At 34.6% G+C, this 17,623-nt stretch overlaps 1 protein-coding gene and 1 long non-coding RNA gene across 2 annotated transcripts; both read left to right on the plus strand.

Moving 5' to 3' along the window:
- Positions 1-5,004: 5,004 nt before the first annotated feature.
- On the plus strand, positions 5,005-16,766 carry LOC106430645. The gene is made up of 2 exons (XM_013871423.3): positions 5,005-7,552; positions 16,168-16,766. Exons 1-2 carry the CDS (start codon positions 6,652-6,654, stop codon positions 16,668-16,670), a joined length of 1,404 nt encoding a protein of 467 aa, XP_013726877.2. The 5' UTR covers positions 5,005-6,651; the 3' UTR covers positions 16,671-16,766.
- Positions 7,949-9,750, plus strand: LOC125579122. The gene is made up of 5 exons (XR_007317066.1): positions 7,949-8,371; positions 8,551-8,625; positions 8,710-8,918; positions 9,017-9,083; positions 9,169-9,750. It is a non-coding gene; the product is annotated as an uncharacterized LOC125579122 (long non-coding RNA).
- Positions 16,767-17,623: the final 857 nt, after the last annotated feature.

Below are 17,623 nucleotides of genomic sequence, written 5' to 3' on the forward strand. Positions count from 1 at the left end.
AGATGATTGCTCTTCATTGATTTTCCTCTTGATGTAGACGGAAGAGTGTTCATCTTTTCTGCTTGTGTGTCTGCTCTGGTGAGTGGAGGTAGTTTCAGAGGTGCAAAATGTTTTAAATAGGTATCTATAAAACCTAGTTGGAGAGGGAATATTCTCCTGCTCCTGGATTTTCGCTGCGGCGCGAATATCGATCGACGTTCCTGTATGGGTGTCGGTCGATGTGAGCGGTTGTTTTGCTGGACGAGGGTGGGTATCGACCGATGTGGAGTGCACTTCGTTGAACGATGTTGGAAACGTGTTGGTGAACTTATGTGTTTCAAATATTTCATCCTACAAAGACATTTCTATTGCACGTTCCTTCCAATAATCCTCATCGTATTCCTCTGTGTGTTCCTCGTTAAGTGAAGTAATTACAGTGTCAACTGCAAAACTTTCATGGAAACCACTGTCTGCCCAACTGCCTATGGAATAATCATCACGTCCTCTCTTGCTTGGAGGTTGGAAGGCAAAGTGTGGGTAACAATGATTAGGTAGAGCGAAATGGTCAACCAGTTGCTTTATGTCGAGCGACGTGTTGTTGCGGTCATCGGTCACCGCTGACTCATTGGAATCGATCGATGGAAAGGTGTGGGTGTCGATCGATTCCGAGTACTCTGTTTCGTACTCTGATTCGTACTCTGCTCCACAATGGCATGCGCCAATGAAGCTAAGTTCTTTCCCATAATCCACAGAATTAATAATTTTTCTCTTAGGTCGGATAGAGTCGTAGTGGATATTGGGGTCTATCAGCGTCAGACACAATTTGTTTTTGTTCATGTCACATACAGCTCCTACTGTAGCTAGGAAAGATCTTTCAAGCAGAAGTGAAGAGTTCCAATTAAGCTTGATGTCCAGGACATGAAAATCTACCGGGACAAGGGCATTACCAATCTGTACCTCCAGATCTCTTATGATACCTCCTGATCGTTTTTCTGAAAGATCCACGAAGGTGAAGGATTCTGTTGAATATAGATACCTCCTGATCGTTTTTCTGAAAGATCCACCGGGACAAGGCACGACCTCTTCTATAAATATAGGTTTCTAAACCTAAAAGGAAAGGCCAAGACGTCCATAACAAGAGCTCACCAATTTTACAGCCGCCAAGGCAAGATTCTACACATAGAAGACCTTCTTCTCGGACAAGCCTAGGGGAGGCTGATCCTGACGGTTACTATCGACCAGAGGAAGATATATGCTCCCTGCAGCACGTCTACAACTCTACTGACTGGCTGAGGCCACAATCTCCAGCTCATCAGCAAGGTCCATCCATGCTCACTGAAACACATCGACGCTCCATGCTCACTGCAGCATATCGACAGGTTTACCATCTGTTCGGGCTATGTGCCCCCAAGAACGGATGACTCCAACAACCTACAGAGCTACGTGCTCCCTAGGCCACGTGCCTCCATTAAGGCTATGCTCCTCCAACAGGCTATATGCCTCCATCAAGCTACGCATCCATCTAGGCTCCGTGCCTCTACATACATGAACTACGAACGGCTTGATCCCTCACTGAAGGATACGTAGGCAATCCCCATTGGAGGATGCAGCTATAAACCCAAACACCTTTCATGGTTCCACCCCTAGACGCTCAGGGACCGCCCCTGGTGGTCGGAACCATCAACTACAGATCAGGAGGCATCCAAGGACTGACCCTGGAGTCGGGACCATCAATTGCAGATCCAGAAGTCCCTGCGATCGTCACTACAGACAGGCGTTTCCTGCCTAACAGCCGACCTTTCTTACTGCTACTAAGGCACTGACGACATATACCAGCCCATACCCGTATGGCCCTACCCTCAGAGCAGGATCTCCTGGCTTATCCACGACCGAAGCAGGCGAAAGTATCACGGCGACCAGTCTCCTTCTTCCTATCAATCCGTAGTGCTGAGCACGAATCACTTGTACACAAAAATCCACTAACATAGGCTTTCTCATATTGATTACAGAACCTCAAAACCAATCAACCGAACAACTGCCTTGTTGCAATTTACTATTTCCATAATTTACCTACCTTATTGATAAACTGTTTAAGATCTTTTGTGTGCCTCAGCTCCTTGTGGATTTGATCCCTAACTACTACAACTCGGCCTCTTTTTTGAGAGAGTACAAACCACTTAGGATAATTTGAGTGATATCAACATGTTCCCTTGAGTAAACTTGGGAATAAAGTATGTCCCTTCGGGGTCCTACACCGGGTCCAAGGATCTAATCAAGCACCACAACGCTCACTGAAGCCAACAACGTCTCTTCAGATGGCTTCTACATCAGCCCGAGGGACACTTCCAGGCCCGAGCCCTGCAAGATCATCTCCAAACATGTCCAATACCTACTATATGCCCCAGTCAATCTAGAGGAAAATGGAAAAACTGGAGCAATATCCTGCCTAAGGAAAGCCTACTGAGATAGAGAAACTTTGGTTAACTCAAGTGCACAGGTTATCTACCGAATTCGATGACAAACTGGAGAAATATGGGGCAAACTGTTGGGTAAAAATACTCTGGTATAAGAATTCCCCAAGCCTCGGACAGGACACCAGCCTCCAGGTTCCTGTTAGAAAAAAGTTTTGGTTCCTACCCTTGCTTTCGTCTGCGCCTCCGGGTAAAATGGAATTTTTCTACTTAGGAGATTCTTCCATATTTCCGAATATGGATGAGTTTAGCCTACTTAACCGACATCTCCACGACTAAATAAGGGGAGCCCATACCCTAGAATAAGGGATAGACATTCAGAGACTAAGAGATTAGAGTTAGGCAGCTAGAACTAGGGTTTACACACCAACTGTTGTAGTTCCTTCTCATTCAATCAATAAAACATCTCTTTGCTCTCTATTCTTGCTTGTTTTCCAGCTCTTCTATTGTTCTATAGTACTCACAAAGATCCTACACAAAAATACCCTAACTCTTGTCTTTCCAGCTCAAGTTTTTTTTTTTTTTTTTTATAGTCCGTGGTGACTGTTTTGCGATTTTTTTTAGGATGGAACTTTCATCGAAGTAGTTTACGCTGGAAAGTTTATTTCCAGAAATCTGCAAGGTCTCGCATTTTTCCGAGAAATGTGTTCTTTCAAGTAAACCGGATTTTAACGTTCTCATAACGTGTCTAGAGGAGTATCTGCATTGGCCTGAAGGTCATGTTTTTAGATTGTGGCCGAGAAATGTTTTTGGCTTGTGCGAAGTTTGTTTGAACGTTTGCCGAAGAAAAGTAGTTTTGAGCCTGACGTAAACCTTTCGGTTTGTGATCGATGAAATTGGACCGAGAGGTCGTGTAAGATATTCCCCGGAAAGAAGCGTTTTCCTTTGTGAGGACTTCGGTCTTTCAAGATTTGTTTGTGTAATTTTGTAAAAAAAACATTTGTATAACTCGGAGAGCTTCTTTTAAGTGAATTGTTTTCATATGCCGCTTTTATGTGCGAAAATTTTGTGGAATTAGGATGCTTTATGAAGCGTGTAGAGCTTTGATTGATTGACAAGTAGTTCTGATCTGTGGATCATGTATTCCGTTAACAGTTTGGTTCTTAGGAATAATTTTGTTATGGAGACTTTACCGTATGATCTCCGTTTTAGATTATATGAAAGTTGTTTGCTTAGTTATTGTTGTGTGTTTGGACAAATCATAGATTATGGTTTTTCCGTTTGATGTCTCTAATAGATTGTGTCGTATAAGAGTTGGCTAGGCGTTAGAGCCAAAACACGTTTTCTTATTGCCGAAATGTTTTTAAAAGTATCAAGTACATAGAAGCAAATATTATAAACGTGGGAGTATATGAGTATATGTATATGTACCCACTCGCCTCCCTCCCCTCTTTTTGAGAGGGGAAAAGGTAAGCATGTCTTTCGACAAGTTGTTTATGTATCCCTTTCGAGGATCAAGTCATCAAGTAGTTGATTGTGTTTCGGTGAGGGATTAAGTCAGTTGGCGAAGTTACATCGGCTATTTTACTCGTGTCGACTAATCCTGGGTCGGTGGATTTTTCCAGTGTTGAGCAAACCGAGTTGTCGAGAGCGTTGGGCTAGGAAACTTGTTTGTTCCTTTGTTTACAGCCACTTCCTTAGTTGACAATTCTTGTTCATCCTTTTTGAAACGTGCTCAACTATGGGGTGATTGAACGACGTTTTTTGTGTGTTTGTGGTTTGCCGTAGGTGAAGTCGCGTCTTTATGCAGATTGTGTTCGGCTAGGAAACAGAGGCGCAACTGTTTTTGGCATTCCTATATCTTCTCAATTCTGTGTGGACATATTTATTTTGGAGAATTCGCGGGTTTCTTCTAAAGAGTTTGTCACATGTTTTTTTTATTACAAGCTTCATGGAAGCGGAATTTTGCTGGGAGAGTATCGATAGATATCATAACTCATAATATAGAAGGAGGAAGAACAGAGGAGGTTCGAAAAGGGAGGATAATGTGAAAGTGGCCGGTGGAGAAAAAGATCTGAATTAAAAGATTTATTTGAAGACTCGGCTTCAGAAAAATGGTTTTCAGTTAAGAGTATCTTAGCTCAAGAACACTCCCATTTTCATAAGTAGCCTATGAAAATTTGATTCCTATATTCTAAGAAGAGCCGGTGTTACGAATTTAATGACTTGAGGCGAAAAAAAAAAGTTAACAACATTTTGGGAAGAAAAAGAAAAAAAAGTAAATAAAAAGTTTCTGGGCCACTAGTAGCCTCCATCTTTGGTTGTTTAACATATCATGGATTACTGATTACCGCTAAGCAAATAAAAACTAATATTAATATGTGGCAGAAAATAATTGATAAAACAAAAGGCTGGAAGCATTTTTTTCCTTTGCTTCGACCGCACTGCTTCTATGCTTGTATGTTGTTGAAAAAGACGTCACGAGTCTTCTCTCTTAATTACCATGATATGAATGAATGTTTTACTGTCATTATGAAATTGTAGTTTTTTCATACTTCAAGATTTACGTAACACTCCGAACCGGCTATGGCAAATAGGCCTTCCACGTCCACTCACTCGGCCTATGGAAACGGACTGTGTGTTAACTCTTTGGAGGCTGGAAAGACTTGTTCACTGATCCTACAATTGCCACATAATCTTTCTCCACACTTTGGTTTCGCTAGCAAATATCGTGAATTACAACCACATAGGTTACCCATCTTTCTATTAGTCCAATTCAAGCATTTTAATTTCAGAAGTTCTAAATAGACTGGTGACCGGAAAGTTAAGTCCACTTTGGTGACATAGGTAGGCAAATAAATTATTTTTTAAGTTTTCCGTATACCACAAACCGGAATGTTAAAATTCACCCCATTTCAGAGAACGCAACGTCCTTGTTGCACTCTATGATCGTTATCCACTTTAGTGTGAGCCCTCACATGACTTCACACTCGTCTGGGTTTGGCTCTGGATACGGCTAATGGACCTCTCATGTCCGCTCATTCGGACCGTAGGCCCCATTTTGTGTGACCGGTGGTGCATTAATTTTTCGAAAGTTAGAAAGTCTTGTTTTGCTGACCATACAATCACCACAAGACCTTGACACGTGCTTTAGTCTCACTCACATGATACTACAAATGATTTTTCGGTAGGTTAACCATCTTTTCATTACTCCCACTCAAGCATGCTTAACCTTGAAGTTCTAAACGGATGTGTGACCAAAAAGTTAAGTGCATTTTAGTGATAAAGTTAGTCAAATCAATTTTTTAAGCATTTCCATATAATCAAACCGGGATATTATAATTTAACACCTCTCATAAAACGCACGTCCTCATGGCGCCTCTAGATCTTTACCCATGTTAGTGTGAGCCTACAAATGACTCCACTCTCGACTAGGTTCAGCTCAGATATCACTTGTAACGATCCGGCAGCTACAGTAATTGACCTCCCACACACGTCCACTCAGCTAGTGGATTTTATTCCATGCGAATGTGCATTAATTTTTCAGAGGCTGGAAAGACTTGGTTACGGTCTGAAATCAACTCATGACTTTCTCTGTGTTTTAATCTCACTTACACAATATCACAAATTATTTTCCGATAAGTCATCCAACAACGTTTAATTCAGGAGCTTTAAATAAACTTGTGACGGAAAAAATAAATACACTTAGATGATATAGATAACCAAACCAATTACTTCTTAAGATTTTCCATATATTACAAACCGGGATTTTTTTTTCGACGAAAGGCTTTACAAACTGGGATGTTACACTTTTTTTTATTAATCAATCAGAGTTACATAGTTGAGGATAGCATAAATCTATCAGCATCTAGGAGCTGGTGTTCTTACTCAATTTTTAATTGTTTACAATAAGTTCCACAATAATTTGTGAATAACCATATCTTTTGAAAGTTTCAATCATTTTGATATTTAATCAAAACAGAGTACCCTCGTTTTATATTATGTCCCTAAAAGTCTATATAGCTTAATCGCTTATGAAAATTCTATTTTGTGTAGATCAACATCATTTTTGATATTTTTAAAAAGAAATTCATGAAATTTTCTAAACTTGACTTTTTCTCAGAACAGTTTCATATTGTTTTTGTATAATACTTTTGATCTCCCAACGTTCTTGAACGGGTCCAAGTCCACTACTCCTTCCTCGCATGTCCTTCCCCTTCCATCTCTCTCTCTCTGTCTCAAAATTTCTTTTATCTCAGAGATGCTTCGATGGGCTCATTTAACTGCAGGGATTCTCTCCATTGTCATCCTGTCTTCACTCCTCGCGGTCTTCCTCCGCCGCTGGTGCTGTCTCCGGAGACCAGAGGACTCCACTGCCCATAACACGTCTAGCCCCATTCGGCGCGATAGCTTTCAGGCTAGAATCTCCAAACTCCACCAAACCAGCCTCAGTCACCAGTTAGATATATCCGACATGAAACGCAGAGGAAGTATAAACAATTCTTGCGTCTCACGTAGGGCCACGGGCGGATTGCCATCAAAATCTGGTCTATTTATCTGGACAGACCATCCGGCTTTGGTGACAGAAGCGGTTGAGAATGGGTGGACAGGGTTCGGATTCGCTGTCCATACATCAACTCGTTTTGTGATTGGAGCCTCTCCGCGACCTGCTCTTCTAGGGCTTTCCACGACAGCTGGGAGCGATGATCCTGGTGTAGTGATCACATGGGAAGTTTCAAACGGTTCCGAGGATTTCACACAGAAGATCAAGTTTAATCAAGTATTTAGAGAGACAATTAACGGGAAAACCCCATTGATGCTTCTCCGAGCAGCTCTACCGCTTCCCGGACCACAACTCATATGCTCTGCTTTTCCACAGGAGGCTTACTTTGAAATCACACTTCTGGAGATCATTGGCCGCCGCGGTGTTGTTAGTGACGTATGCAGTGACCCTGCATCAGTGGAAGGTGAAAAAACTATGTTGTTCAAGAGCCAAGGACCAAAACCCGTGACAAGAAAAAAAAAGGATGGGGAAAATGAAGAAGCCCTTTTGTCTCTAGGACTAGGGACTGGTGGTTCCGTTGAGGTCAGCGAGGCACAACTGCCCGGAAAGTTCCCCGCTTCTATTGGATTTCAATCGGATGGCGCTGTATATCTTGATGGTATGTGTTTGGCATTTTTTTTTTTTTTTAATTATTTACTTTCATGATCGTAAATTTACTAAGGAAAAAAATAAATCAAAGCTACAGCAGAAATTTAAACTGCACGTAGAGTGAGAAGTACAAAAAAATTAGTAAAAGGAACCAAAAATTGCCGTCCTTTGAGAACTTAATTTTGTTAGTGAGAAATAGTGACAACTAAGGAATATAAAGTCGTGGTCACAATCTAACCTATACTAAAAGGAGAATATATTCAACAGAGAAGGTGTCCACGTCAGCAATTAATTCGAACTAATAAAAATGTTTTATTCTGCCACATCATAACAGCCTTAAGTCGACAAGCATGAAAATATCTAACAACGCTTCTGGGCCAATAATAATTCTCAGAGGCCCATTTGAACCCCAATTCAGAGAAACCTAAACTCCGATGATAGCAATTATCGGTAGACTTTTCTTCATCGTCGGTTGGAATCACTGCAATTCACCGTTATCACAACCCACACTCCATCTTTCAATTATGTTCTTAACTCATTCCTTGATGGTTTCGTTTCAACTTCCTATGTTTCTCCTCTTTTATAAAATTACCTCATCGAATTTTCCATCCAAGCAAACTCTACAATCTCCATAGAAAAAAAAAATCAAGCAATGTCTTTCTATCAAAAAGCCCTCAGCTACATTATGTTATATTGAAATCCAGTTTAGGTTTCTCTGGACTATATCTCTTTTTGTGGATGCATTGTGCAATGGGGATTCATTCAAATTTTAAAGTTTTGGGGATAGAAGAGCAAGCAAATCCATCTCTCTGAACCTGAAAGCAACAAGGTTAGATCCTCATGTCCCATCTTTCATAGATTAATCTAAGCATTCTATTGAAAGTGATCAACATTACAGTCCGAAGTATTTAGGAGTTGAATAAATTGACTTTAATAATTGTGTAGTTATGATTTGGCTAAGCTATGATACTAAACAATTGTTCTTAACAGAAAGATTACCATTTTCAGGATGGGGATGATAAAAGTGAGAACACAACCAGAAGTCAGGACAGGGAATGCGACAAAATCATCACGGCAGCAACGGTATTAATACTTTCCATCTAAGTACCACAATGGAAAGTTGTAATGAAATTTTGAGGCCCATTTTTTCTCATATCTTTTCCACAGGACGTGAAACCTCCATCAAGCTCATCACCTTTCCATTATAAATAGAATCTCCATCAACATCCGGTGGTGGTCTAAAACATACTGCCCGTGCCGAGAAAGCTTGATGGGACGCGAGTGTGCACAAGTAAAGATATAATGAGGTGTACAAAATCTACAATACCCAAGTGAGGATTCAGATACTTGCAGAGTGCATAAACGTAACACATGAGGTGTGGGAAACCGCTTTCTTCTCTGATAAAATTTAATCAGTTTCTCATCTATTAACCGAGATGTGTGGGATTTTGATTGCCATTAATTAAATCTGTAGAGATCAGGTGTTACGAGGCCTTTATATTGGAATTGATACTCATCACATTGCTACGACAAGCAAAACGGTACACTTCTTGCAGTTCATTCTTCACGTTTTAGAAGCTGAGTTAGTAAAATTTTCTCGGTAAGGTCTATTCCTCATTTTCTCAGGTTGAAGAACACACGGATATGCAAAACGCAGCTGGCAGTCCCATAAGGGTATTGCAGGAGCGAACGCATTTGCGCATGAAAGTGGATTTCATGAGGTCAGTTGACGCCTTCTCTTATTGCAAAGAATCAACAGAGCTACAGATAAGTGGTATCTTCAAGGAACCAAAGATTAAGGATTGGTTTCTCTCCTCTCTTGCTTTATGTGGCGAGAGAGACTCCCTTACGCAGCTAAACCTAAAGAAGAGTTTGACTTGCTCTCTTCTCCTGCATATCCAAGAAAACCTTTACCTGGGTCCATAAACGTATTGCCTTTTGTGTCAATGTGACAGGTCGATATTGATGCTTAGAGTTTTGTGGATCCGAGTTTTGTGCATTCGGTCAAAACTAATTGGTAAAGTACATCTTTAAGTTAAACTAGAAGAAGCTATTTTTAATCATGTCTCGACTTGTGATGCCATTTTTTTATTATCGGTTAAATTACTGAAACAAAAGCAGCGAAGAGTTTTATTTGTACAACATTTTTCTTCAGATTTTGTAACGTGTATTAGGAATTATAAAAAACAGGAGGTAGTTTTCTATTTATTTCATAGTTGTATAATTGGCCATTAGTTTGGTAAAGAACAATAGATGAATCTGACTTCCATACTTCCCTTACAGTTACAAAGGCTACACACTACCCAAAACGTTTGCATCTATGTAACTTCATAAAAGACCTGAAGACAAAATAAACCTTCAGTGCTATACACAGACATTTCATTTCTCAACTGCCTTACAATCTTTCTACTTCTACTTTTATTATTCCTATGAGGCAAATTCATTTAGTGCTATACACATGCATTTAAACAGTGATATATCATCTTGATCAAGCCATCGGTGGCGTCTGCATTCTAACATTGAATGTTAGTTTATTCTTGGGTGAGAGTTTCTTTTTTTTTTTTTTTTTTGGTCAAACGGGTGAAAGTTTCTTCACTTTCTCTTTTGTCAAAAAAAAGTTTCTTCACTTTCTTGGGTGTCTAAATTAATATCTATATCTTTCTCAACATTCGGCAGACCTACATGAATTATGTCATTATATAGCCACACATGTATACCAAATTAGTGAAATTTCTTACTATAATAATGACATATTTTATCTATCAATATGTTTCAGTTAATACACAAACAAAAAACACTAGAATAGCTAAATGTCAAAAAAAAGGACGAAGAATTTTGCTACTATAAATAAAGCCGGCATGAAAATCGACTCTTAACCAATTATAAGTTTATAACTCACAAGATTTTTTTTTTAAATCTACAATTAGTATAGAAGACTATATATTAAAAATAAAATGTACATTTATAAAGAAGTATACTAATAACTCGCAATAAGTTTTTAATTACATCAGATAGTTTAAATCTTAAAAAACAATATACTATATATAATAATTTTTAAAAATATGCATACAATACATATGGGTAAAACAGCATATCTGCTATTTTCCTATTTAGTCATACTGCTCTCTTTTAGTGTTTCCTTATATGTAACATTATTTAAAAATGAACATTAGTTTTTATTTTAAAGAACATTATTTACATATACAAGACGTCCATTAAAAATAATATTCATGTTTACAAAAATAGACAAAAATGTCAAACTATAAAAATAGAAAGTTAATATTTGACAAAAAGGGTTGAAAATAAAAATGTTAAATATAAATAAAATATAACATGGTAAATAATACTACAAGCAAAATAAATTATAACAAATCTTTTAAAACAATACTCGCGTATAGAGTATTAATCCAACAGCACAATCAATTAAGTTACAACGAGCGGAACCTTGCGGTCCAGGGGCAGTGGATGGCCTCTGGATATAAAAACATTTTGGGTTTAATATTCCTACTACGTAAACTAAGTCACATTATTCTGATCACCAAGATTGCAGATCTGTCCGTATGAATATCTGAGAGAGGGTATGTCATGGATTGTACATCCCACCTCTCCAAGAGTTAGGTCTAGATTTTTAATAGATATATGGATTTAATTTTTTTTATTAAAATAAAAATTTACAATGTGGTTGCCAATTATAAAATTTTTTTCTGATTATATAATAAATCTTTCATTGATCCTATGTGGCTAAACTCTATAGATATTACTATAAGCTCAAGAAGAAAAATAAGAGAAATATTTAAACACACAAATGCACTATTACAAAACAATACGCAATAGATATGTGGAGGTCAACAACAAAATGAACAAAAGTGTTAATCAATATCTACCTTTTTATTCTCGAAAAAAGTATTCATATTTGAACTTTTAGGAAACACCAAACATAATAATCAAACTAGGTGTTCTACCCGCGCATGCGGGCATAGTGTTTTTATTGATATTTATTTGTTTATAACTATTAAATCAAAACCAACATAAAAAATTATTAATTATGTTTTTTAAAAGATAAATCAAACATTAAACTTTATATTTTATAATAAAAATATTATTTCAGATGAAACACACCATTATTTTATTTTTAAAAAATATATTTTATTTTTGAGAATTTATTATATTTACTTATAGTCAATAATCAAATATAACATAAAAATAAAATATTATTAATATATATTCATTAGCTTTTATCAAAGTATAAATATATGCTTATTGTTGTGTTAAATTTTAAAAACATTATCATATATTTTAGAAAATATATTTGTTTGTTTGATTAGCATTTAATTATAAATTGTTTTATATCTAACTATAGATTTTATAATAAAATATTATTTTCAGATAACAACAGAATATATCTAAGAATTATCTTATGTTTTAAAATATGTTTTTAGAATATTATCTTATGTTATATCTATCTTATGTTTTCAGCTTTGTTTTTAGCATTAGCTTGACATTTTTTATTTTTGACTAATTTATTTAATTTATTCATTAAGAGTATAAATGTTTTGTTATAAATTTTAATCACTTTTTTAATAAGATAGATTTGAAATTCGTTTTTATTTTTTGACTAATTTATATAATTATTCATTAAGGGTATAAATGATATTAACAGGTTTAACTTTTAACGTGTGAACTTTGTTGCAAAAATTTATTATCATATATTTTAGAAAATATATTTGTTTGTTTGATTAGCATTTAATTATAAATTGTTTTATATCTAACTATAGATTTTATAATAAAATATTATTTTCAGATAACAACAGAATATATCTAAGAATTATCTTATGTTTTAAAATATGTTTTTAGAATATTATCTTATGTTATATCTATCTTATGTTTTCAGCTTTGTTTTTAGCATTAGCTTGTCATTTTTTATTTTTGACTAATTTATATAATTTATTCATTAAGAGTATAAATGTTTTGTTATAAATTTTAATCACTTTTTTAATAAGATAGATTTGAAATTCGTTTTTATTTTTTGACTAATTTATATAATTATTCATTAAGGGTATAAATGATATTAACCGGTTTAACTTTTAACGTGAGAACTTTGTTGCAAAAATTTACTTACTTTTAGGAAACACCAAACATAATAATCAAATACACTTCCGTGTTACGGAACTAAATTCTCAACTAAATAAGAGAATATTTTAGCAACAAAAAACATAGTAGAAAACTATGTGCATATTAATCTTACTTTAAAGAAAAAATACAAAGGAAAAAATATTAAAAACATATATTAAACAAGAAATCACAAAAAAATTGAATATACAATATGCCTATAATGCGGCAGTATTCTACTTTTCAATAAATTTGATTAGTCAATCACATAATTTAACGATTTCTCTATGCACATATTAAAATTTATCTTCGCTCATTATTATAATAAATTAAAATAAAATGTCTTATAGCATAATTTTCGACAAATTATTCACCCTTCAAGTTACGTCTAAAACTATTTAGTGACATAAACTTTTAACATATGTATATATAATCCATGTGTTACTCATCAACTGTGTCTTAATAAATTTGGTGTTTGTTCTCATTTAACACAAAATATTACATTCCTCTATTAAATTTTACAAGAATTTTTTATTTAAATTAAAACAAAATATTCAACCTACATAATCGGTCTGAATTTTTGGTAATCCAAATTACAATAAATAAAGACTAATACCACATTCATATATGAGTTTAAATATAGGTTGCACAGAAGCTTCATTGGACATATGCTTTCCGTTTCGAAACCGGAATCAGAATTTTGTGAAAGTTTACGAAATTTTGGTTCCAAAAAGATTCAAAAATCTCCTATTTAAAAACATGCCGGGAGCTTACAATTCCGTTTTACTATCATGTTCCCGTTTAAGAAAACACAATACATAGAATATAAAATCATGTTTTTTTGTTTTTTTGTATAAAATCAAAAAGTTATTAATACTTAAATAAAAAAGAATAAAAATTTGCAAATATTAAAACTAATACAGTAAATAATATTTATGCCCTGAATTCTTATTAGAGATATAACATATATGTATAAATATATTGTGTTAATTATTTATGAAATTTTGAAAATAATTAATTGGGTAATAATTTTTGAAGTTAATTTATTTATATTTTCAAAATTATAATAAATGATTATAAATGAAGAATTTTTTTTAATTTGAATAAAATATTTTAGTCATAAGTTTTATAAATTTTTCTTATATTTAATATGTATATATATATATATATTTGGATATATGTTTCCAAAACGTATCCGCTTCCTAATGTTTTGAAAATTCTCGCTTCTATGCATCCATACGGTTCCGTTTCCGCATACCCGTTTCCACGTACCCGCTTCCGTATACCCCTTTTGATTTCATGTAATATATGTTTAAATTATCCAAACTACAAAAATACTCTAAGTAAAACAAAATATACCCAAAACATTCATACATATTATATGTCCAACTTACAATCAGTTGTTACGTCTGGCCGCTGACAACACATATCTACTATTAAATATTTTTTTAAAAAATTGTATTTAAACACTTAAATTTCAAAAAGTATTTATTTTGTTAGACAAGTATATATTATGTAAGAAGTAAACCTTAAAATTATAATGCAGAATTATTTTTGTAAAATTTCTGTAAAATATGTAAATACAAATCAATAAAATTGAAGAAGAAATATAAAAAATGATTTAATCTAAAATTATTTCCATGTTTGACATTTTCTGCGTCTCTGTATATAGGATGAACAATCACCAAAATTTAAAAAATTGCAAAACATTCAATATAAGAAAATCAAAATTTTTGATACCAAAACATTAAACCAAACATCAATAAAGGTGATAGAGGAAGTGCATTATCATCTCTGATTCTGCAAATTATTATTTTTTGAATAATGCATGAAAGTTATCACTCACTTAAACATCATGAACAAGATTTACTTTGGATTTCACCATAGATGTTATTAACAATTCAGAAGAAACAAATCAGTCAAATTAAAATGCTTAGAAGTAGAATCAAAACATAAAGAGCATAAAAGACTAATAGCACATCCAATATGACAATAATATAAAAAGCAATTTATATTTATCTAATTTATTACTTTAGAAATGATTTGATTAATGGTTCGAAATTATACAAAGCTATTAAAAGTACATGAAAATAAAATAAGGACCGTGAAAAAAATTTATATTGCATAATCCGCGCGTAGCGCGGAGAAAAGATCTAGTGAATATAAAAGTCGTCCTTCGTTCCAAATCACCAAGAATTCTCATTTTTAACAAAAATAAAATAAAATCATACCTCATGGCTTCCGTTGACCTTAAACCAGCAACTGTATTTAAACCCAAAAAAAGTTTGTTGTTTATTCTTTTCCTTCAAATAATAGTTATTTCTAAAAGCTTTAATAGTTTATCTAGCATCTTTTCAGAAAACACTGTAAGATATTCTTTGTTTGCTATTTTATCTCAAGTTCACGCAAATATTAATCAATAACGAATTTACCAAATATAATCTGATTAAAATATAGGATATATGACACATACTAATAATATAATATGTAAGGATATCAAATCCACTTATTTTTATGTAATTAAACGGACGTCATATATTCCATTAATTTCCGTACTCCATTTTTGCTCTAAAATTTATAATTATTTTAGATAGTCAATTTTAAAATATAATATTATTTTAATTTATATTTTATAACGTTCCGACCTCCCATGGTTAATGAGTCACCTACATCCGTTCTCGCGGCATGTGGATACTATTCTGTCCAATAGGCGGTGCGTTAACTTTTCCAAGGTCCGGAAATTTTGTTTACTGACCCTGTAATCACCACCCGACCTTTCTCTGTGTTTTGGCATCACTCGCATGGTATCGCGAATCACTTCTCCATAGGTCACCCATCTATTCACTACACCAGCCCAAATACGCTTAACCATGGAGTTCTAAAATGACGGAAAAAGTAAGTCAATTTTGGTGATATATGTAGCTAAATAAATTATCTTAAATGTTTTCATATATCATAACTCGAGATACAATTCACCCCCTCTCAAAGAACTCAACGCCCTCATTGCGCTCCACGACAGATCTCAAGATGCCTCTCGGATCAGAAACGAGATGGTTAACCAACTCTGATACCATTTATAACATCTCGACCGTCTACCACTAATGGACCACCTACGCCCGCTCACTCGATCCATGGGCGTCATCTCATCTGACGAGCGGTACTTTAATTTTTCCAATGCCCAGAAGTCTTGTTTATTGACCCTGCGATCACCACCTGACATTTTTCCGTGTTTTGGCATCACTCGCACAGTATCGCGAATCACTTCCCGATAGGTCACTAATACTTTCACTACTTCAGTTCAAACACATTAACTCTGAAATTTTACACAGATGTATGAAGGGATAAATCACGTTTGATGACATAGGTACTCAAATCATTTTCTTAAATCTTTTCATATATCACAACTCGGAATATTACACATTTACTTTATGATCTTACAGTTGCATGCTCTTATTCAAATGATCTCATATGGATACGCAAGTTAAAGTCTTAATCATTACTCTCTGTCTGTGACAGGAATGAAGTTGGTTTGTGAATCAGAGAAATATGCGTGGGCGAAGGAAAAGAAGGTTGTTGGATGTGGTTATGACCCGAGGAAGAAGAAGGTTTACTTCACAGTCAACTCACACTTGGCTCACGTCATTAACTGTAAAGCAGACGAATTTGGGACACCTCTCTACCCCATTCTAGCTTCCAATACAGAGGCCACTATTTTTATTAACTTGGGGCAATCTCCATTTTATTATGGCCCGGCAAACGGGCAACGCACAACGAACCCGTGCCGTAGTGCTGTGGCCGGGCTTGAGGACAGCAAAGAATTGTTTTCCATTGGGAGATTAGATTCCCAGTATTTAAGAAACTTCTTCATAAACAGAGGAAACAGTGAGATGATTGCAAGCGGGAGGACCATTGTGGGACAAAGCCATAGACGTAAGTTGGACTATGACGAAGAATCCGATGCTGATCTTTTTGAAATTGCGCTAGAATTTTCTGGTAAACCAAATATTGCCAAGTTGTAGCATTTATACGAAGAACATTATCTCATCTTGAATTGTTTCCTTATTGTACAAATAATTTATGACTCCAAGTTCATCCTATTAATGATCAATTATACACTCGTATAAATCATTATTATCATATTATCAGTACTAGAGACTTTTTCCGGGCTATGTCCGAATTTTTCGTATATATAAAATAAATTTCGATGGACTGTTTTATAGTATTTAAGTATAATATAATAATTCATTTGCCCAAAACTCCAGTCTGAGAGTATTTTACTGAATTGGACCACTTATCTAATCTTGATTGGAGCTGTTGAAGGCTACATAACATGAAATGGATTGTTGGGAGAGGAAGACGGTTTTATTTCCTCTGTTACGTTTTTTTCATCAAAAATGTTTTAGTTTTTATAATTTAGAAATAGTTCACTAATAAACTAATTTGAATAGTGTTTAATTTTTGAAGTGTATTAGTTGAATTGGTTATTAAGTAACTGAAAATTGTTTTTAGTTACACTGAAATAATAAAATTTATTTAAAATTTCATATACTTTATTTTCTTTTAATTTAAGTACGTTTTGTAAGCTAAAAGTACGTTTGTTTGTTAAATTTTTGTCTTAAAATTTTGATTATTTAAGTTTAGTTAAAAAATTTCTTTGTTGTGTATTTTTATATATTCATGTAATGGTATTGGGGAAAGTAAATATGATTTCACATATTAGTTCAAACTCCAGTTTTACATTTTTAATGTTCTTAGACTATGAATTTCTATGGGATATGTAAGTTACAATTAATTAGCAGGATATTAGTGATTGATATAATATCTTTGTGATTCCATTATGTGTATATTTTATCTTTTTATATTTTTTTTTTTAGTTTTTGGCTTATATTTGGAATAATAAGAGTATAATTCCATACTTCTAATTTTATTTGGCTAAGTTAGGCCTCTGTTGTTGAGTTGCTTGTGACATAGG

Source organism: Brassica napus, chromosome A10 (assembly GCF_020379485.1).
Source record: "Brassica napus cultivar Da-Ae chromosome A10, Da-Ae, whole genome shotgun sequence".
Lineage (NCBI taxonomy): Eukaryota > Viridiplantae > Streptophyta > Magnoliopsida > Brassicales > Brassicaceae > Brassica > Brassica napus.